Consider the following 22,748-nt stretch of genomic DNA (forward strand, 5'->3'; position numbering starts at 1 on the left):
CACTTTACATTTGACTCTTTCAGTTTGATTAATTTGTCAATGTGCTGAAGTGGTGTCGTTAAACAAAATAACCTGCACTTTACATTTGACTCTTTCAGTTTGATTAATTTGTCAATGTGCTGAAGTGGTGTCGTTAAACAAAATAACCTGCACTTTACATTTGACTCTTTCAGTTTGAATATTTCTACTTAATAAGACGGCATTACAGTGAAGTGCTAAGAAAGTATATTTCTATTACTGTGTACTTGCAGCGTGTAACTGCCCGTACGGGCTGTGTCACCCGTTCAGTGGGGAGTGTATCTGTCCTCCACGGGTCGAAGGTGAGAGGTGTGACAGGTGTGCACCTGAGACGTACGGCTTTGATCCTTTGATTGGATGCCAGGTATTTCCATTAGTAATAATATATAAGACCACATGAAGATTCAGTTCAGTTGCTTCACAAAACTAACCTGTATCATCTTAAACTGTGAAGATAATAAGGAACAGAAACTAACCTGTATCATGTTAAACTGTGAAGATAATAAGTAGCAGAAACTAACCTGTATCATGTTAAACTGTGAAGATAATAAGTAGCAGAAAGTAACCTGTATCATGTTAAACTGTGAAGATAATAAGGAACAGAAAGTAACCTGTATCATGTTAAACTGTGAAGATAATAAGTAACAGAAAGTAACCTGTATCATGTTAAACTGTGAAGATAATAAGTAACAGAAAGTAACCTGTATCATGTTAAACTGTGAAGATAATAAGTAGCAGAAAGTAACCTGTATCATGTTAAACTGTGAAGATAATAAGTAGCAGAAACTAACCTGTATCATGTTAAACTGTGAAGATAATAAGTAGCAGAAACTAACCTGTATCATGTTAAACTGTGAAGATAATAAGTAGCAGAAACTAACCTGTATCATGTTAAACTGTGAAGATAATAAGTAGCAGAAACTAACCTGTATCATGTTAAACTGTGAAGATAATAAGTAGCAGAAACTAACCTGTATCATGTTAAACTGTGAAGATAATAAGTAACAAAAACTAACCTGTATCATGTTAAACTGTGAAGATAATAAGTAACAGAAACTTTAACGACCATTATCGGTTTTGTTCACTTTTAATGTTTTGATGTCCGTATATAACCGTAATAGAAATAATTCTCCTCTTAGAAGTGGTTGGGGGTTTTTAATGTTGAGGTTTGTATAAACAAACATTTGTGAAGATGATTTTTCTTTTTACATTACATATTATAATAGAATGAATGTTTGAAATTGTTTCTAGTTTTCTTTCCAAAAGGTAAAACCTTCGGATCCATCCTATATTCTTTATGTAATTAATACTCAAGTTGATATTGCGACACTGTTCTCTGTTTGTAGCTGTGTAACTGCGACCAGTATGGTGTGGAGGATGAAGATCTGAACTGCGATCAACAGACAGGAGAATGCAGGTCAGTAACATGCTCATTTACTGTTATACCAAAGGCATTGGTATGTAGTGTCCTGTAAAGTGCATATAAAAGATCTTTCTGGTAGGAATAACCTATGTGGTGACAGCAAATAATCTCTCTCTTTCTTATAGCTCTAGGTTAAAAATAATTCATTAAACAAATATTCCTTTCCTTTGATTATGGTTATACTAACTTTGATTGTAGCCTACTCGATATTTTTGCAATAACATTGAACTGAAAAGAGGTTGAGAGTTGATTGACACCATTTTGACATCTGATGAGGGTGGTTCATTATTGGTTTTCTTCAATAACGGATCCGCAACGGTATTTCCATGTTACACTGAATTCGTTTTCTGTGTCATGTTATTTTGCTTTCATCATCTAATAATTCCTTGTTCCTTGGGTGTGTTTTCATATGCTGTGGTTGATATGTTTTTCTTACTATGTAGATGCAAGCCGAATGTTGCTGGTCGACGTTGTGATACGTGTGACCCGGGATACCACTCGTTCCCGTACTGTCAGAAATGTATCTGTGACCAGCGTGGAACTCTGGAAGGAATCTGTAACCAGCGCACTTCAGAGTGTTTGTGCAAGGTGGGCAAAATTGTCTTTGTCTGTTCTCTCATGCGTTATTAAGTAAAATACTTCTTCCTTTTTTGGGTGGAAAATGTAGAATTCTTGTTAAACTTATTCAAACAATGTTTTGTATTAAGATTGCACCAAACCATATATTTTCTGTAAGATTGCATTTCAGGTTTTTAGTATTATGCATTGTATCACTAAAGGGATATTATAATGGTTAAATTATAAAGACAGGTTGTGGTCTGTAGAATGATACACGGTAAAATTGCATATGTTTGTAGAAATGGGTATACCCTGTGTGTGCGTGTGCCTGTGTGTGTGTGTGTGTAACACCTTTAATGTTACAAGTTATTAAACTGATCAAGTATTACTGAATGTTATTGTGTAATTTCCTTGCAGAATCACGTCACTGGCTCAGGCTGTGACAGCTGTGCGGCAGACATGTTATTGTGTAATTTCGTTGCAGGATCACGTCACTGGCTCAGGCTGTGACAACTGTGCGGCAGACATGTTATTGTGTAATTTCCTTGCAGGATCACGTCACTGGCTCAGGCTGTGACAACTGTGCGGCAGACATGTTCTATCTGGACCGGGAGAACCCCAAAGGCTGCACCAAGTGTTTCTGCTTCGGGACCACCTCCAGGTGCGACAGCTCCGCACTCTTCTGGGATAAGGTATGATGTCGGCCGTCTAGGGAACAGTGTTAGGAGTTTTCATTTCTGGTTTTGGAGTCGATAGAACGAAGTAGAAAATAGCATTTAACCAAATAAAACTGTACGTAGATATTATGTCATAGGTTGTTACAAATATTTATTGTGTTAAAAATTTTAATATCTAACAAAATGTGAAAATTTCACTGAACAGAATGGAATATATTATTCAACTCATATCCATGGATCTATATAAATTCTCATAGTTCATTTATAATTAGTGATATAATATAGCACTGTGAATTTATGTATTATACAATATTGTATCAAAATATACAGTCATATGATAAAATGAATATATATCATAATACACAGTCATATGGTGGTATTTTTTTTTTTTTATATTGCCTTGCGATGTATTTTTTTTCTTTGTTTTAATATTGAAGATTTTTACAAATTATAATTATCAGTTTGTGATTGTGCTTTGATTTATTTCACTTCATATGACAAAGTGCTACCTACTCAAAATTTTAAAACATCTTAGAAAAATTATTCTTTAGGTATATATACTATATATTACAGATAAGCGACATGGCTGACTGGGAGATAACGAACACGGTTGACGGTGCGGTGATTGACGCAGGAAGAACGATCGCTGTGAGGGCCAAGGACAACATTGCTGATCCACAGGCGGCCATGTACTGGGTGGCACCGAGCTCTTTCCTCGGAAACAAGGTTCGTCAAGTGCAGCATTCACTCCACTCATGCAAACAGTATTGTACACTGTTGTGCAAACTGAATCATGACTGGCTTGTCAAGATTGGTTTAACCTTTAGACTACTGGATTAATTTTTGAGTGGGTACTAGTTTATAATTTTTACTCACATCTATTTCCTTAAATGTTTTATAAATACATAAAATAAAGTTCATATTTGAATCGGTAACTATTATTTTCGTGTATTTTTCAAATTTTTATGTTATTTTAGATCAGTTATTGTTGATTCTTCTTCTTCTTCTGCGTTCCCAAGGCTATGCTCAGACTTCCAGTCCTGTTCTCACCAGGAAGTCTGCTGTCCGTCAAAGGGACAACGTTGGTCCCCAAAGTTTCTCTTTTAGGTCCACCGAATACGGCCAGGTTTCTTGTCTCAGGGTGCTATATAATGGACAAGACTGAAGAATGTATTCAGGCGTTTGGGTATCTGTACCACAGGGACATTCATCAATGTGGGCAAGTCTGAGTCTATAGAGGTGGGAGAGCAGGCGACAGTGGCCAGTCCTCATTCTAATGATGAGTGGAGCATCTGGAGTTTTGGACTTTGGTCAACTATAGTCACTTTTGCTCCCATTTCCATCATTTGTAGAGTTTTTTCCACCAATAGCTGTAGGTGGGCCCCTTCGAGGCTTCGGGCCCGGCTCTGTCCCTGTCTAGTGGAGAGCAGGGTGAGCAACATATCTTCTGATATCTGTTTGCATGGCAATAATGGGTAAGTGCGTATGTGCACGGTTTCTTCAAGGAGGTCCCCTTACTGTATACTACAGTCAGCACATTCCTTCTTCGAAGGAGTTCTTGACATGTTGCTTGCTGTTAGCTGACCGGGTCTGTCTCCGCGGGTGTTACATCTGAGTTTTCCTTCTCATAGACAGCTTGTCAACCATGACTGTCGAATGCTGTCTATCTGGGTTTATTTTCAGAGTTTTCCTTCTCCTAGACAGATTGTCTTTCGTGACTTGCATCCTCTGTCCGAACGTGCTAGTTTCCCATAGCTGGGGCTGGATTAGTGAGTGCCAGAGCTTATCCATAGACCGATGGGTCATGCACACTGCACCTCTGGGGCTCCAGCTGCTCTGAGATCCCCCCCCCCCCCCCCGCCCCCCTCAGTCTGGCCTGGGTCTGCAAAGGCCCAGTTTCATAGTGTGCCAAGCTGTGTGTGCAGGGGGCACTGGAGGAGTCTTGTCTGTGGAGAGGTTATGTACCGGAAGGGTGGGACTTCTGCCCACTTTTTCACCATGGCAGGTTATCCGGTGGCTATAGCTGAAAGCTATAGGTATATTTATAAGCCAGTTACTCTTTACTATAGCACTAGACACATCACACAAACCTGTGGCTAAAGGCCACCACACCACTATTGTTGATTAAAATTATGCAAAAAAATAAGAAGTTGTGTTTACTTACGGGCATTTGTGGCCAGCTGTCCAGTATTTATGTTCATTATTCCCAATAACAGTGGTTTTTCTGACCAGAAAAAAACGAACTACGATTCATATCCCAATATTTGGTGATTTTTGCTGTCACAATCGGCTATCGATCCCTGAAAGTGACCGCGACGTGCCGCCATTGTTGTCAAGCGAAATTACTTGCCGAAAACCTAAGTTGTCTTTTGTTTCTTGTTAATAAATCGCTTCCGGTGTATGTCGTATTTGGTGATTTTTGCTGTCACAATCGGCTATCGATCCCTGAAAGTGACCGCGACGTGCCGCCATTGTTGTCAAGCGAAATTACTTGCCGAAAACCTAAGTTGTCTTTTGTTTCTTGTTAATAAATCGCTTCCGGTGTATGTCGTGTGTAAAACAGTGGGAAATATGAATTGGGGAATGCACTGTATACAGTGTACAGTATGTCGACTGGAGTGATGTCGGGTGAGATAACTCGCCTGCTGTAGTCAGAAGGTTAAGTAATGGTGTTTTTAGTTTAAATACTAGGGTCAGATGTATTTTGGGTTTTTCTGTGTGACCAAAACAAAATACAAGAAGTAAATGCTGTGTTAAATGCATGTTCAATGGTGTAATAGTTACTGGTAAATGAAGATGACATGGTGATGGTCAAATCCAAGTGAAATTTGTGTGGGCAACCTTTCAGAATATGAGTGTTAATTTGGGTTAAAAAAAATTGAAATATGATAAGAGTCACTTAACTTTAATTTTTTTTACTGTAATGTGAATATCAAATTAACATAAACCCTCGAGTATTTTTTCTGAGTTGATAAAATAATTTGTTTTCTATGAGAATTAACTTCTTTGTTTTAGTACATACTTTCTCCTTGAATTGCCGTGTGTACTTACTTTCATCACATTGAATGTGTTCTCAGATCAAGTCATATGGAGGAAAGCTCTCGTACTCTGTGCTGTACACACTGCCCCGTGAGAACCCAGACAGATCAGAGGGTCTCATCAAACCTGACGTTATACTGACTGTGAGTATTTTACAGAACTTGGCTCTATTAAAATCCAACATTATATTGACCATAAATATATTACATAGTACTTGGCATTCTGCCTTGCTTACAGTTCAGAAATGAGATTTAAAAAAAAGAAAAAAGTTTCATTATTTATTTGGCCAAGTGATGTGATATTATGTTTTTTTGATGTAAATACAGAACTCTTATTTAACTTGTTGCAATGTTCCACCATTTAAGTAAAGTCTGTCAAGAACTGCAGCTAAACAGAATTTATATCCTGTATTAATGGTCAGACAAATTTTAATCAAATTAAAACATTATGCACACTTTTTTGCCAAATAATATTTGCTTTGTTAATGAGAACCCATAATTTCAACAATAATGACAAAAATATAGAATAATATATTTTGATATTTGTATTGTTTTAGTTTAGAGTGCAGATAAAGTTACTACAGGAGAATTGTGTTTCAGGGTAACAACATGACAATAGTTCACAACAATGTTGAACAACCTGTGGCAAACGCTCATTCAGCTCAAGTCCTGGAACTTTACGAGGTATGGTTCAAATAGCTTTATCACGGTTAAAAGTTTTATTATTAAAATATGTGAAATGATAGATAGCTGAGCAAAGCAATGATGATTTCAATCTTGGTAATGAAATAATCAGCTCATAATAGTAGGTTTGAAAGTGTCCTTGACTTGACCATTGTTCATATATGATGACATGTATTTGACTTTACATCACAAACTAAGATTAGCACTTGATTGTATGTAGTAGCATAGCTGAAAGTTATTTTTCATTTACAAATGTAATGTAGAATTATTATTTTGTTTTTACAATATATATTAAAATTTTCAGTATAACTTTGTGCACCAGCTGAGCAGTGACGAGGTTAGCCGAGAACTGTTCATGATGATCCTTATCAACCTACAGGCCTTGCATATCCGTGCTTCATACTACACCCTCATAGATGAAGCCAGGTTCGTGTTTGTAGTGGTAGATTCATAATTATGTATTTTGCACATCCGTGCTTCCTACTACACCCTCATAGAAGATCCAGGTTCGTGTTTGTAGTGGTAGATTCATAATTATGTATTTTGCACATCCGTGCTTCCTACTACACCCTCATAGATGAAGCCAGGTTCGTGTTTGTAGTGGTAGATTCATAATTATGTATTTTGCACATCCGTGCTTCCTACTACAGCCTCATAGATGAAGCCAGGTTCGTGTTTGTAGTGGTAGATTCATAATTATGTATTTTGCACATCCGTGCTTCCTACTACACCCTCATAGATGAAGCCAGGTTCGTGTTTGTAGTGGTAGATTCATAATTATGTATTTTGCACATCCGTGCTTCCTACTACACCATCATAGATGAAGCCAGGTTCGTGTTTGTAGTGGTAGATTCATAATTATGTGTTTTGCACATCCGTGCTTCCTACTACACCCTCATAGATGAAGCCAGGTTCGTGTTTGTAGTGGTAGATTCATAATTATGTGTTTTGCACATCCGTGCTTCCTACTACACCCTCATAGATGAAGCCAGGTTCGTGTTTGTAGTGGTAGATTCATAATTATGTGTTTTGCACATCCGTGCTTCCTACTACACCCTCATAGATGAAGCCAGGTTCGTGTTTGTAGTGGTAGATTCATAATTATGTATTTTGCACATCCGTGCTTCCTACTACACCCTCATAGATGAAGCCAGGTTCGTGTTTGTAGTGGTAGATTCATAATTATGTGTTTTGCACATCCGTGCTTCCTACTACACCCTCATAGATGAAGCCAGGTTCATGTTTGTAGTGGTAGTTGTGCTATTTTGCATTTTGCACATCCATGCTTCATAGTATACTCAAATAGATAAAGCCACATAATTTCTAGTGGTAATTACATCATTTAGAATTTTGAACATCCATGCTTTACATTATGCTCAGATAGACTGGTTTGTAATTTGGTAGTAATAGTTTTGGAATTTTATACTTTGCATTTTGAACATCAATGCTTCATATTACACACTGATAGAAGCCAGATTTGCCTTCTTAGTGAGAGTTTTATAATTTGTTTCATACAGCATTAATATGCATCAACATTCAAGTTTTGCACATCAGTACTTGATATTATATTCCGATAAATGAAGTCAATTTAGTGCTCATAGCAGAAGTTTCATAATTTTGTATTTTTATACATTAGTGTGACAAATTTAGTTCAAAATTGTCAGATGTTCCTCTATTAATGGCAAAAAATATCGGGACACCTGTTTTACTATTGTGATGAACTGTTGTTTGTAGACTGACTGATGTTTCACTGGAGAAAGCGACTGAGGCTGGGCTGGGCGATGCAGCTCTAGATGTAGAACAGTGTCAGTGTCCACCCAACTACAAGGGAACGTCTTGTGAGGTACGAGGTACTGCTAGAGAACTGAGTGTCCACATATCTCTCGGACAGTAAAATATCAATCTGTATCCACCCAACTACTAGGGAACGTCTTGTGAGGTACGAGGTACTGCTAGAGAACTGAGTGTCCACATATCTTTCGGACAGTAAAATATCAATCTGTATCCACCCAACTACTAGGGAACGTCTTGTGAGGTATGAGGTACTGCTAGAGAACTGAGTGTCCACAAATCTCTCGGACAGTACGGAGTACTGCTAGAGAACGGGATGTCCACATATCTCTTGGACAGTAAAATAACAATCTGTACCCACCCAACTACAAGGGAATGTCTTGTGAGTTACAAGGTATTGCTAGAGAACGGGATGTCCACATATCTCTCGGACAGTAAAATATCAATCTGTACCCACCCAACTACAAGGGAATGTCTTGTGAGTTACAAGGTATTGCTAGAGAACGGGTTGTCCACATATCTCTCGGACAGTAAAATATTAATCTGTACCCACCCAACTACAATGGAACGTCTTGTGAGGTATGAGGTACTGCTAGAGAACTGAGTGTCCACATATCTCTCGGACAGTAAAATATCAATCTGTATTCACCCAACTACAAGGGAATGTCTTGTGAGTTACAAGCTATTGCTAGAGAACGGGATGTCCACATATCTCTCGGACAGTAAAATATCAATCTGTACCCACCCAACTACAAGGAAATGTCTTGTGAGTTACAAGGTATTGCTAGAGAATGGGATGTCCACATATCTCTCGGACAGTAAAATATTAATCTGTACCCACCCAACTACAATGGAACGTCTTGTGAGGTATGAGGTACTGCTAGAGAAGGGGGTGTTCACATATCTCTCGGACAGTAAAATATCAATCTGTATTCAGACAACCCGTCGTGGAGATTTTTTTATGAAAAAAACCCCAAATTAAAATAAACATGCACTGAGATGTGTCAAAGAAATATATTTTCTTTCCTTATTACACCATTTCGGCTTAAGAGTTGGATATGGTAACTTATTTACATCTGTATGTTTATAGAGAAAACCTGTGCATTTTTAAAAACGTGATATTTAGCACTTTTATATTAAAATGTTTAAATATTTGGAAATTGAGATTTTGGTTTTGAGTCTACGTATTTGTTATTCTCACAGGAGTGTGCTCTCGGGTATTATCGCTCTCACACCACACCGTACTTGGGCATCTGTGTTCCCTGTGAGTGTAACAACCATGCTGACAGCTGTGATCCAGTCACTGGAGAATGTCTGGTGAGTGTTCACAGGGGAAGGTTTGGTGAGTGTTCATAGGGGAATGTCTGGTGAGTATCCACAGGAGTGTTTGAGTGTTCACAGGGGGAGGTCTAGTGAGTGTTCACAGGGATATTTGAGTGTTCACATAGGAATGTCTGGTGACTGTTTGCAGGGGAATGTCTGAGTGTTCACAGAGGAATGTGGTAAGTGGACATTGGGGAATGTCTTGTGAGAATTGTCATAAGTGTTCACAATGGAATGTCTAGTGAGTGTTCATGGCAATGTTTTGATGAGTTTTCACAGGGGAAGATGTAGTGAGTGTTCACAAGGAAATGTCTGAGTGAACACAGGAATGTCTGGTGAGTGTTTACAGGTATATTTCAGTGTTCACAGAGGAATGTCTGGTGCATGAACACAGGAATGTCTGGTGTGTAAACACGGGAATGTCTGGTGTGTAAAAACAGGAATGTCTGGTGTGTAAACACGGGAATGTCTGGTGTGTAAACACGGGAATGTCTGGTGTGTGAACATGGGAATGTCTGGTGTGTAAAGACGGGAATGTCTGGTGTGTAAACATGGGAATGTCTGGTGTGTAAACACGGGAATGTCTGGTGTGTAAACACGGGAATGTCTGGTGAGTGTTTACATGAGAAGTGTGAAATTAAGATTTCTCTTTTGTAGAACTGCAAAGACAACACGACTGGTACCCATTGTGAGAAATGTCTGGCTGGTTACTATGGTGACACAACCACTGGTGGCTGCTCAATCTGTGCTTGTCCTCTTCCTGTCCCATCCAACAAGTAAGCAGCCAGTATATTAGTTTATACAATGATTGTTCATTGTTTACTGTGTAGTGTACAAGTGCTTTCATTTACAGTAGACACTTTGTATAATGCTTCATAGAATTTGAATTATCAAAACACTTCAACTCAGATGTATTAGGAATTATTATGCAGGGGCTGATGCAGGATTTCTGAAGAGGGAGTCCAAATCTGAAAGGTGGCTCCAAATATGATATTTTTATTATTTAAGCATTTAGAACAGTTAATATAATCACGTTTCTCCTTAAAGGTTATGGGCGGTTTTCAAAAGGGGGGTGGGGGGGGGGTCCGGACCCCTGGATCCGCTACTGTTATGTTCACAGACAACAAAGGTTAAGGTTTTTAAAAATATGTCTTGCGTTAAATAAAACGTTTAGATTTATTTTTGTAAGGTCTTTTAGTATTATTTAAGTCAGATTTTTAAATAAAACAAAGATTACTTAATGAATATGAAAGTACACTGTATAAATATTAAACTTGTGACTTGTTTATGTTTCAAGCTTTGCGACTTCCTGTATTGTCTCGGAGGATGGTCGAAGGACATTTTGTGAATGCAAGCCAGGCTACTACGGTCCGAATTGTGAGGCGTGAGTACAAACTGCTGAAATAACTAGTCATTGAGGAGAATGTGTGTGTAGCTACTTACAGTAAGTGTGGTAGTGCATATGAAGCAAGCAAGTCAATACGACAAATGTAACTAAGGATTGTGAATATAGGCGGGCAGTCTGCATATTGCTTTGTTTGATACAGTGCCTGCAAATGTTTCTACTTTATTAAAGATTACAGATTGCACCCCTAATCACAAAGCCGTTTATTAAGGTCTCTGTCTATATTATTCAGTATGAGTAGTGTATGTGGCAACAGCAAGTTGCCACGGTGCCCTGCCTAGTTTGTCACCACCCCATTTCCATACACCCCATATTAAATAGTGTCCTTCATTGCAGAAAATAATAAAAAATTTCAAAACAATTTATGGTTTGGCAAAACTATTTGCAAAACTCTCATATATCAGTTTCTTGTAACCGAACAAGCTTACAACCGGTTTTACCTTGGTGCCCTAATTTTTATTATTAAACTGAAGGCAACAGTTTCCGTGTCACCCCCTCCCCCCAAAAAAACAAATTTGACCCCTGTGCCATAATTCCTGTATTAAATATATAAGTGACTATTTTTTTTAGGTGTGCCCCTGGTCACTATGGCGATCCATCGCGGCTGAACGACTACTGCCGACCGTGCGGCTGTAGTGGTAACATCAACGTGAACGACCCCGGAAGCTGTGACCGGATGACCGGTCAGTGTCTGATCTGTCTGAACAACACGGCTGGCTCCGACTGTGGACTCTGCAAGGACTGGTGGTTCGGTGACGCTATTCGAAACAAGGATTGTTCTCGTGAGTGGTCTACAGCATGTCTCGGTTGAAACTCCTGTATTACATACCTGAATTACAACTTCTTATGTCATATCAAAATTATATGTCTTCTACCTATATCATATCAAAGTGATATGTCTCCTATATAACATCTATATTATCCCCTGTATCTCATGTGTAACAATTATAATTCCTGTATAAACATATCTAAAATATAACTGTCATGGATAGTATATAATTTTATATTATAATTGTTTTGTATTTTAATTTAAAATTTCCTGATATTAATGCTGATTTTCATTTGGTATGTAAGTAAAATGTTGGGAAATATTTTTACCAAACACTTTACAATTCCTAAAAATATCATTGCTTAGGAATAACTTGTGATCAATTTTATTCCAATATGATTTTTATGAGAGTATTTACCTGGATTGTTTTGCTCCTTCCAGCTGGAGATCTATATTTAGTTGACTGGATTGTGTAAATCTGGACGTGCTTGTGTAGCCAGTGTTATTATTAATTTCAGCCTGTACGTGTTCTCGCTGTGGATCAGACAGGTGTGAGAATGTCAACGGTGTGTGCATGTGTAAACCAAACATCATAGGACCGGACTGTGATAGGTGTGCGGTAAGTCACTCTATACTCTTTTCATTCCATAATTATTATATTTCTCGCACCAGCCAGTGCACCATGACTGGTACATCAAAGGCTGTGGTATGTGCTATCCTGTCTATGGGATGGTGCATATAAAAGATCCCTTGCTGCTAATCGAAAAGAATAGTCCATGAAGTGGCGACAGTGGGTTTCCTCCTTCAATATCTATGTGGTCCTTAATCATATGTCTGACGCCATATTACCATAAATAAAATGTGTTGAGTGCGTTGTTAAATAAACCATTTCCTTTCCATAATTATTATAGACTATAACACAGAAGATTTGAATTACTGTATTTAATAAATATAAAATGTTAATACATGACATTGTAATATATTGCAAAGGATTAGATTTATGATGTTGTAATGTTTATTTTTTATTTTCTCTTCAATTCACTGTATTATAGAGACATCTATGCTTTTAATTATAATTTAGAAAATAATTTGTTGAAAATATCTGATTTAATTTGACATTTATTGATATTAGAACTCATCGCTATTTTTATTTTTGTGTTAAGTGTTTAAAGTAGTTAACAAACTAATTTGTTGTTAATGTCATGTTTCTATGTTCATAAGCTGTGTGAATCAGTGAAGGTGTCCTCACATAAGTTTGTGGATGATTTGTTTTGTTCAGATGAACATAAAGAAATAACAGACAATACTTATAGTAAAATTTTAAACATACTTACTAATAATAACACTAGAAGTTCATATTTTATTTTGAATTTTTCTTTGGTTCTTAAACAATAAGATAAATTACCAATATAAAGTGACGTCATCAGATATGATGTAGCCTGACAAAAGTTGTTATTTTTACGTTCATCAAGAAATGAACAAACTCATGTTGCTATGGTTGGGCCAATGGGATGATGTTAAATTGTAATAATGTAATGGAAATTTAATGATTACACTGTATCCATTATTTCTATTTCTATTTCAGCCGTACACCTATGGTTATGAATACTGCACTGGTTGTATAACATGTGACTGCGGAGCGGCCTCTGTTGACCCTCAGTGTGACCTTCGCACGGGTCAGTGCACGTGTCAGCCCGGGGTTGTTGGTCAGAAGTGTGACCAGTGTGAAAATGGCTACTGGAATTACGGACCACAAGGATGTCAGAGTAAGATACATTGACATGGGTATCATGAAAACGAATACACCACTCGGGCATCACTGTGCCTCTACACACCACTAACATTGTCTTATATTCATACAGTGCAATATGTTTGATAATACATGGGTACACAATTAATTGTTGATAGTTTTTAGTGTATCTACATCCAGGTTGGAATTTACCACTATTGAAGTACTCGATAATACTCTTCACTAAGTTTCAAACAATTCAAACCAAAAGTATTAATATTCATTTGAGTCGTTTAGTTTGTCTTTGTACATAATTCCTTTGCCTACAACCCACTCTTTTGTTTTGATGAATTTGTTATTGTTACATAAAGAATAATATATGAGTGGCTGTTAGATACCATTTATCTCACAAGTTGTTTTAAAATGTATCTAACGAGTAAAAGCGAGTTTGATAAGTTTTTAAACAATGAGTTGTGAGATAAATGGTATCTAACAGATATGAATGTATTATTCTATTACTTACATACCCTCAAGTTTTAAGCAAATTTTAACATCTTTTTTGACTAAAAGTTATTTACAGCCGTTGCTTACATGTCACAGACACATGATTGTCAGGTTAACTATAAGGTAATCACAAGGTAAACAATTCCATTGTGTAGTTTTTTTCATTGGATCTATGGCAGTGGAGACCTGGTCATCACCTGGGAGCAGCCAGTCGTATGTCTTGAAATTGTTAACACACGTACATGTATAAACAGCCACGTGTTATAAAAAATAACGCATGATGTTCTCACCAATGGGTGTGTAAGAAAAGTATTTAAAAAGTAAGTATTGTAACAAAAAAATAAACCTATATGGCATATTAAACTTTAAGTTACTTGATCTTATAATGTCTTATTATTGATATGAGTGATCTTTTCTTTATTTCAGAATGTGACTGTCTGTCTGACGGTGCGATCACGTGTGACCCTGAGAGCGGTCGGTGTCAATGTTATCCAGGCGTCACAGGGCGGATGTGTGACAAGTGTCTGCCTCGCTGGGTCCTCGTGCCAGACAGAGGGTGTCGAGGTGCGTGAATGTTTTTTTAATAGATATTTACCTTTTTTAGGTCCAGGTAAATTTGAGTATCGTTTAAAATGTAGAGAAGAAGAGATCTATTACAACATACAGAATTGCTCGAAACAATCTTCACAATATGTGTTCGGAGCAAAATTGTTTGGATTTGACAAAATATCAGCATAGGCGTACAGGCTCTCATTTTTGTAGGCAGGGCAGACTGGTTTTTGCCTGAATTAAACGAAAATGCACGAATCTGGATAACAACATTTATTCATATTAGCATTACTACCAAACAGCTATTTAGGGTTGTAAACGAATCACTACTCATTTTTACATGGATTACAACTAATTGTGACCTGGGTAGAATGATAGAAATACATAAAAAAAAGTATCATATTAGCACATTTTGCCCGAATATCTCTATCGGTTTTGCCTGAATTTGAGGATTTTCTCCAGCACCCCACTCTCACCCTCCTGTTTCATACACTTACGAGTGTCAGGACACAGGGATGAATAGAAGCCATGTTAGTTTGCCTGATACTGCCTGGTGTATACATAAACCACACAGAATGACCTCAAATCTTTATGGCTTATTCAGTGTAAGAACCAAAGATAAGATATAATCAAATTTGTATTTGCCATTAAACAGGGAGCCATGTTGAAAATTATTTCAAGACTTGCTTTCTATGTTCTGTTGTTTCATTTGATAATGTTAAACCAAGTATTGTAATTGTTATAAAGGTTTTTGAAAGCTGATACTGATAGTATAAGTTATCGGTTTATGTTTATTAGTTCAACATTAAGTTTAATCTGATTTTCTGACTTGTAGAATGTGACGAGTGCGTGAACATTCTGCTGGACGACCTGGATGTGATGGACCGGAACGTGACCGTGACGCGTCGTCAGCTCGCCAGTGTGTCGGTCGGAGTGGCCGCCTTCCAGAAACTGGCTCAGATCAACCACACCGTCTCACACCTCAGGGTATGCATTTCAGCCACCGTTATATGATAATACTGTGAAGAATACTGTAATATTATCAAATGGTTTCTTCCTCAAAATCAATACAAAATAGTCTGCAGTCTTAAAAACTAACTCGGATCAACCAGATCATCTCACACCTCAGGGTATGCATTTCAACCACCTTTACATGATAATACTGTGAAGAATACTGTAATGTTATAAAATGGTTTCTTCCTCAAAATCAATACAAAATAGTCTACAGTCTTAAAAACTAACTCGGATCAACCAGATCATCTCACACCTCAGGGTATGCATTTCAACCACCTTTACATGATAATACTGTGAAGAATACTGTAATATTATCAAATGGTTTCATCCTGAAAATCAATACAAAATAGTCTACAGTCTTAAAAACTAACTCGGATCAACCAGACCATCTGACACTTCAGGGTACTGGTTTCAATCAACTTAACGTGATAATATTGTAACATTAAAACATATTTTCTTCCTCAAAATCAATACAAAATATTCTACTGCTTATGAGTACTTGGATAGCATTCCTCGATGTTTTTTAGGATGAAATTTATCTAGTAGTTTTATTTTAGTTCTGTTACATACAAATGTCCACAGTCCTTGTCTGTCGTGATGTTTTCCTTTTAATGGAGATGCTTTATTCTTCTGAATGTGTCATTATTTTACAAATGAAACAATATCGTATTTAATCTTTGTAAACCATTTCTTCCGCCGACAGCCGTACGTTGAGAGTTTACACCGAGATGAGGAAACAGTGACACAGCCCCCGTATGACACGGACGAGATCGCCAAACTGGCAGACACGGCCCAACGAGCTCTCGACAGGGTACGGACCTTTATTCATTACTCTCTGAAAGAGACGGACTGTCTAGTTTTAAAACACTGGCTTATTTTTAATAATTACAGCTGTTTTTGAAAATTGAAATCAGACATCCCTTAGAATTATTGTTGAGATGAACCATTTCCATACATCTGAAGTGTTTTTTTTGTTATCCTAGTGTTTCTAATATCATAAAATACATTTTTCATATTTTAAAAATGCACGTGTCTCTGAGAAGTGAAGGTTATGGAGACGAGCTAGTCTATTTCTTAAGGGTATTTTTCCATTTCAATGTGACATGCTTTATTTGTACTCTGTTGTAACTTTATGCAAATGTATTACAGCTCTGACCATTATCACTGGTTGAAACTAGGGTCTCCAACTTCAGTAAATAATCTGTCAAGTATTTTTAATAGTATACAAACTGTATTTAAGTAGGCTGAGTGTAAACAGTCTTCTAAAGGCCCTCGAGTATTGGAGCAAATCTTCACACTCAGACAAAAGTTATGGAGATGTTTGAGCAAAATGAGCTAGCCTGACCACACATTTCCATCATTCTACTACAGTATTAGTTGTAATCGATGTAAAAATGTGTAGTCATTCATTTGGAACTCTATATAGCTGTCGTTATCCAGATTTGGCATTTTCATTTAATTTGGGCAAAATCAGCCTGCCCCACCCAAAAATGGGAACCTATATGCCTATGGTAACACAGTCCATAGAGTTATTTTATCCACTGATTTAATTTCATCCAAGATGATCATCTGTAAATAGTTTAGTGTTCATTATTAACTGTGTCTGTGGTAGACCAGTCTCTAAGATTTCACTGTGTGTGTTATAGGCCAAGCAGGCAGAAGTGACGGCAGCCGCAGTGGCCGATGATGTTCTGGACATCCGAGACGAAGCGCTGACTACTGAGAGAGATGTCCGTATGAGAGCGGCCGATGCTAACAGTGAGTTACGTTAAAATCTGACCTAGATTTTATATCTGGTTAAACTTTGCTGGGGAATCTAAATGAGAGGTATATATCTCCCTCCCCCCCCCCCCACCCCCTAGTTATAATGGTGCTCTATTGGACAGTTACTACTTGTTCTACACCTAACAGCCACTGACTAAAGTTAAAGTTTGTTTTGTTTAATGATACCACTAGATCACATTGATTAATAATCCTTGGCTATTGGATGTCAAGCATTTGGTAATTGTTTACACAGTCTTAGAGGAAATCTAATACATATTTCCATTAGCATTTTCCTACAAGCAGGACAGCATATACCACAGCCTTTGATATACCATTTTTTGGGCACTGGTTGGGTCACTGATTAAACATTGGTTAAAAACATTTTCTGTAAGCACATCCACCATGATTGAGAATGTGTTATTTATGATTAACTCATCCCATGGTTGAGAATATTTTCACAGTGAACTCTGCCCCTGATATTTGCTGAATGTTGCAGGTGCTGTGGAGTACGTGAACACGGTCCTCAGAAGGATTCTCGAGAGGATTCACGTCACCAACATCGACACCTACATCTCGGAGGCTGAGAGAATCCTTGACGAAATCGTCGCACGCAACTTCACAAGTGCAAACGAGAGCAGCAAGACTGAACACGAGGAGGCCATCAAAGGTAGGCTAGCTTTTTTATTTTATGTTATTTATTTATTTATTTAGTTTTATTTATTTATTTAATTCATCCCACTGTCCCCTTTCCTTCTCTTCTTAGAATTCCATCTCATTTCTTACTAATCTGGCAACTATTCCTATCTTTTACCTTCTTCAACTATCTTTCTCTGTCCACCTCAACATCCCAGTCCTTGTCTCTCCAACCACAGCAGGTGCTTGTCTCTTGTGGCTGTCTGTGCCACACACCTACCATTTCTTGATCCGGGTTGTCAATGATCACACTAGCATTAACTTTATATTTTTGTTTTTCAAAATGTTTGTTTCTGTTTCTCAAAAATTATAAGGGCTGTACTAACCTATGTTATCAGAGTATTACTTGAGAAAGCTTAGACAATACGCAAATTGTTAACCCACTTGTTTAATAGATTTGAAAATAATCCATTTTTTTCTACAATTCTGGAGTTTATCAATAGCCCAAAACTGTTCCTGTATTTGTTTTTGTTGATGAAACATTCACTGGAACCCGAGACTTTTGAAGACACTTTGAAACTTTCCATGTTCTTTGTGTACTGTAATTTCCATCTGTGATTAAGGCTAGTGGATTATGGTGTACTGTAATTTCCATCTGTGATTAAGGCTAGTGGATTATGGTGTACAGAAATTTCCATCTGTGATTAAGGCTAGTGGATTATGGTGTGCTGTAATTTCCATCTGTGATTAAGGCTAGTGGATTATGGTGTGCTGTAATTTCCATCTGTGATTAAGGCTAGTGGATTATGGTGTGCTGTAATTTCCATCTGTGATTAAGGCTAGTGGATTATGGTGTGCTGTAATTGATTAAGGCTAGTGGATTATGGTGTACTGTAATTGATTAAGGCAAGTGGATTATGGTGTACTGTAATTTCCATCTGTGATTAAGGTTAGTGGATTATGGTTTGCTGTAATTTCCATCTGTGATTAAGGCTAGTGGATTATGGTTTGCTGTAATTTCCATCTGTGATTAAGGCTAGTGGTTATGGTGTACTATAATTTCCATCTGTGATTAAGGCTAGTGGATTATGGAGTACTGTAATTGATTAAGGCTAGTGGATTATGGTGTACTGTAATTGATTAAGGCTAGTGGATTATGGTGTACTGTAATTGATTAAGGCTAGTGGATTATGGTGTACTGTAATTTCCATCTGTGATTAAGGCTAGTGGATTATGGTGTACTGTAATTTCCATCTGTGATTAAGGCTAGTGGATTATGGTGTACTGTAATTGATTAAGGCTAGTGGATTATGGTGTACTGTAATTTCCATCTGTGATTAAGGCTAGTGGATTATGGTGTGCTGTAATTTCCATCTGTGATTAAGGCTAGTGGTTATGATGTACTGTAATTTCCATCTGTGATTAAGGCTAGTGGATTATGGTGTACTGTAATTGATTAAGGCTAGTGGATTATGGTGTACTGTAATTGATTAAGGCTAGTGGATTATGGTGTACTGTAATTGATTAAGGCTCTAACCGGCCTCCGTGGCATAGTGGTTAGGCCATCGGTCTACAGGCTGGTAGGTACTGGGTTCGGATACCAGTCGAGGCATGGATTTTTTAATCCAGATACCGACTCCAAACCCTGAGTGAGTGCTCCGCAAGGCTCAATGGGTAGGTGTAAACCACTTGCACCGACCAGTAATCCATAACTGGTTCAACAAAGGCCATGGTTTGTGCTATCCTGCCTGTGGGAAGCGCAAATAAAAGATCCCTTGCTGCCTGTCGTAAAAGAGTAGCCTATGTGGCGACAGTGGGTTTCCTCTAAAAAAATCTGTGTGGTCCTTAACCATATGTCTGATGCCATATAACCGTAAATAAAATGTGTTGAGTGCGTCGTTAAATAAAACACTTCTTTCTTTGATTAAGGCTAGTGGATTATGGTGTACTGTAATTGATTAAGGCTAGTGGATTAAGGTGTACTGTAATTTCCATCTGTGATTAAGGCTAGTGGATTATGGTGTACTGTAATTTCCATCTGTGATTAAGGCTAGTGGATTATGGTGTACTGTAATTGATTAAGGCTAGTGGATTATGGTGTACTGTAATTTCCATCTGTGATTAAGGCTAGTGGATTATGGTGTACTGTAATTTCCATCTGTGATTAAGGCTAGTGGTTATGGTGTACTGTAATTTCCATCTGTGATTAAGGCTAGTGGTTATGGTGTACTGTAATTTCCATCTGTGATTAAGGCTAGTGGTTATGGTGTACTGTAATTTCCATCTGTGATTAAGGCTAGTGGTTATGGTGTACTGTAATTTCCATCTGTGATTAAGGCTAGTGGTTATGGTGTACTGTAATTTCCATCTGTGATTAAGGCTAGTGGATTATGGTGTACTGTAATTGATTAAGGCTAGTGGATTATGGTGTACTGTAATTGATTAAGGCTAGTGGATTATGGTGTACTGTAATTGATTAAGGCTAGTGGATTATGGTGTACTGTAATTGATTAAGGCTAGTGGATTATGGTGTACTGTAATTTCCATCTGTGATTAAGGCTAGTGGATTATGGTGTACTGTAATTTCCATCTGTAATTAAGGCTAGTGGATTATGGTGTACAGCAATTGATTAAGATTAGTGGATTAAGGTGTACTGTAATTTCCATCTGTGATTAAGGCTAGTGGATTATGTTGTGCTGTAACATTGGATGATTCAACAGTCTGTACCTCCCCAGGCTTTGTGTTTCAAGAGGTGCTGACTTCGTTTGATAAAATCATTCAGTCATGAATGTCTTACTCATTTCATTTCATTTTTGACTACATTTTCATGCTTATATCCAATTAATGTTGAAACACTCAATCGTGTTCCGACACCTGAGTTATTTCAGCTAACAAGGGTTAATAGATAGTGTTAAAGTTGGTGTAATGGCATTTAGATCACCCCACTAATCATTAAACCTCTCTCTGGGTTGGATCGAGTTCGAGGATGCAAACCCTGCACCCACTAGTCTCAAGTCGGATGGTTTAACCAGTACACCACCAAGGCTGGTACATGTCTTATCAATAGTGGGTTTCTGTACGCCTGTCTATGATGGGTCATATTATGGTATGGTGTTGTCTGCCCATCCGTGTGTCCTTTCATACGTCCGTCTGTTAACTTTTTCTTGTCCGTGCCATATCTTGCATACAGATCCATCAAACCTCACATTCAGGGACAACTTGGAATGGCGGTGTGTCGAATACTATTACTAGGTCACTGTGACCTACTTTTCATGATGCACATAACAGTCAATCCTTGTGGGTTTTTTTTATCCCAGCCCTGGACGCGGTGAAGGTGTTGCTAGGCGAGGTCCAGGCTCAGCTGGACAAAACGAAGGAGAAGGGTGAGACAGTGACCGACATTGGGACAAGGTTTTACGACCTGCAGAACAGCAGCCGCTTCTCCCTACGTAATGCTCAAGACGCCTTTGATATCGTCAGTCGGCTCAAAGCAGTCACTCTGGAAGTCTTGGATGTAAGTCACAGCTGTTTATCTGAGTGTTGTTTAAGTTAAGTCAGTCACTCTAGAAGTCTTGGATGTAAGTCACTGCTGTTTATCTGAGTATTGTTTAATGTTCTTCCTAAGTTAAATCCGCCACACTAGAAGTATTGGATGTAGGTTATAGTGGTTTACCACTAAGTGGTTTTATAATCTTCATCAGCTGAGCAGTGATTTTTAATAACGTGTGTCTGTGCTAAAGTAGTTTTATCTCTGTAGTTCAGCGTTGTCCATAAGATAACACTAGTGACATTAGATACCTTGTTGTCATACAAGGTGAGCATTTACAGTCACTCTCTAGACTGGTTTTTATGCCAAATGTTAAATGAATGTGATAGGATAGGATATGCTGAAAAACAGTCAAATTGCATGAGTACTTGAAATTTAGTTTTTTTCTTCTGAATAATATGAGATCATTGGACATAATCCCATTACAGGGACAATGCAGAATACTTTTTTAAAGAGATAGTATGGCATTATTTTTAGGTTTATTTAGCATGATTAATGTTTCTTGGACACAAAAAATAGCTTGGTAGTATTGACTGTTCATAAGGCTCATCTGCTATTAGGAGACGTTATCCATGGCAGACCCTTTTGTGCTCATGTCTCAAATATTGCTCCATTGGTGTATGAAATATTTTGTTGTATCCTTTAGAAAAATCTGAAGAGTATAGCGATGAATGAGGAAGACACGATTTCACTGCTGGACATGGCTCGTGAGTTGCTGGACAACGCCAGGATGGCCCTTGACAGCTGTACAGAGGCGTTCTTTGTGAGTTCACTACACACACACGATCTGGAACCACTGTCTTTGGACAAAACCTCTAATCAAACTCGGCCTGTGTTACAACTTCCAGAATAACTATACTCATGTCCAAAAGAAACTTTACATACATAAAATTCTAATAATATATGATAAATATCGTTACTAATAAAAAAGAACCAATTTAGAAACCACTTTACGAACACTTAGAATGTATCAAGAAATGCATTGTGATGTTTAGATGTTGAACTTCATGATACTTTCATATCCCACCATACCGTCTGTTGGTTTCCTATAACACAGTTTCAAGCCTTGTAATGTTTCTTGAGGATGTCAGTATATCAGTATAGTTAAAAGGAATGAAAGCGATAACTGTTAGGCTAAGAACATCTTTCTCTAATATCACATTTGACATCTCTTGATGTATCATTTTCAACACCAGTAACTGTGTTTATTCCCTGTTGGCAACAGTTTGTCTCACCATATCTTGTGTCACTGTGAAATGATAAAAGAATTTTAGAACTCTCCTGGATGGAAGATTTAGTATAAGTCAACATTTGCACCCAT

General features: G+C 37.7%; 1 protein-coding gene across 1 annotated transcript in view; it reads left to right on the forward strand.

Moving 5' to 3' along the window:
- The window catches only part of LOC121373933 (laminin subunit alpha-like), a 127,571-nt gene that overhangs the window by 52,709 nt on the left and 52,114 nt on the right, over window positions 1-22,748 (forward strand). Inside the window, exons 28-49 of the mRNA XM_041500760.1 lie at window positions 252-382; window positions 1,365-1,435; window positions 1,885-2,029; window positions 2,551-2,691; window positions 3,250-3,402; window positions 5,754-5,858; window positions 6,315-6,398; window positions 6,703-6,824; window positions 8,133-8,241; window positions 9,393-9,506; window positions 10,170-10,288; window positions 10,810-10,896; window positions 11,488-11,699; window positions 12,205-12,305; window positions 13,272-13,452; window positions 14,346-14,483; window positions 15,304-15,455; window positions 16,186-16,293; window positions 17,129-17,240; window positions 17,743-17,913; window positions 21,198-21,394; window positions 22,074-22,190. Of these exons, the coding sequence (XP_041356694.1) occupies window positions 252-382; window positions 1,365-1,435; window positions 1,885-2,029; window positions 2,551-2,691; window positions 3,250-3,402; window positions 5,754-5,858; window positions 6,315-6,398; window positions 6,703-6,824; window positions 8,133-8,241; window positions 9,393-9,506; window positions 10,170-10,288; window positions 10,810-10,896; window positions 11,488-11,699; window positions 12,205-12,305; window positions 13,272-13,452; window positions 14,346-14,483; window positions 15,304-15,455; window positions 16,186-16,293; window positions 17,129-17,240; window positions 17,743-17,913; window positions 21,198-21,394; window positions 22,074-22,190 (2,870 nt within the window). The remainder of the gene's footprint in view (window positions 1-251; window positions 383-1,364; window positions 1,436-1,884; window positions 2,030-2,550; window positions 2,692-3,249; window positions 3,403-5,753; window positions 5,859-6,314; window positions 6,399-6,702; window positions 6,825-8,132; window positions 8,242-9,392; window positions 9,507-10,169; window positions 10,289-10,809; window positions 10,897-11,487; window positions 11,700-12,204; window positions 12,306-13,271; window positions 13,453-14,345; window positions 14,484-15,303; window positions 15,456-16,185; window positions 16,294-17,128; window positions 17,241-17,742; window positions 17,914-21,197; window positions 21,395-22,073; window positions 22,191-22,748) is intronic.

This window comes from Gigantopelta aegis, chromosome 6 (genome assembly GCF_016097555.1).
Source record: "Gigantopelta aegis isolate Gae_Host chromosome 6, Gae_host_genome, whole genome shotgun sequence".
In the NCBI taxonomy this organism is placed as follows: Eukaryota; Metazoa; Mollusca; class Gastropoda; order Neomphalida; family Peltospiridae; genus Gigantopelta; species Gigantopelta aegis.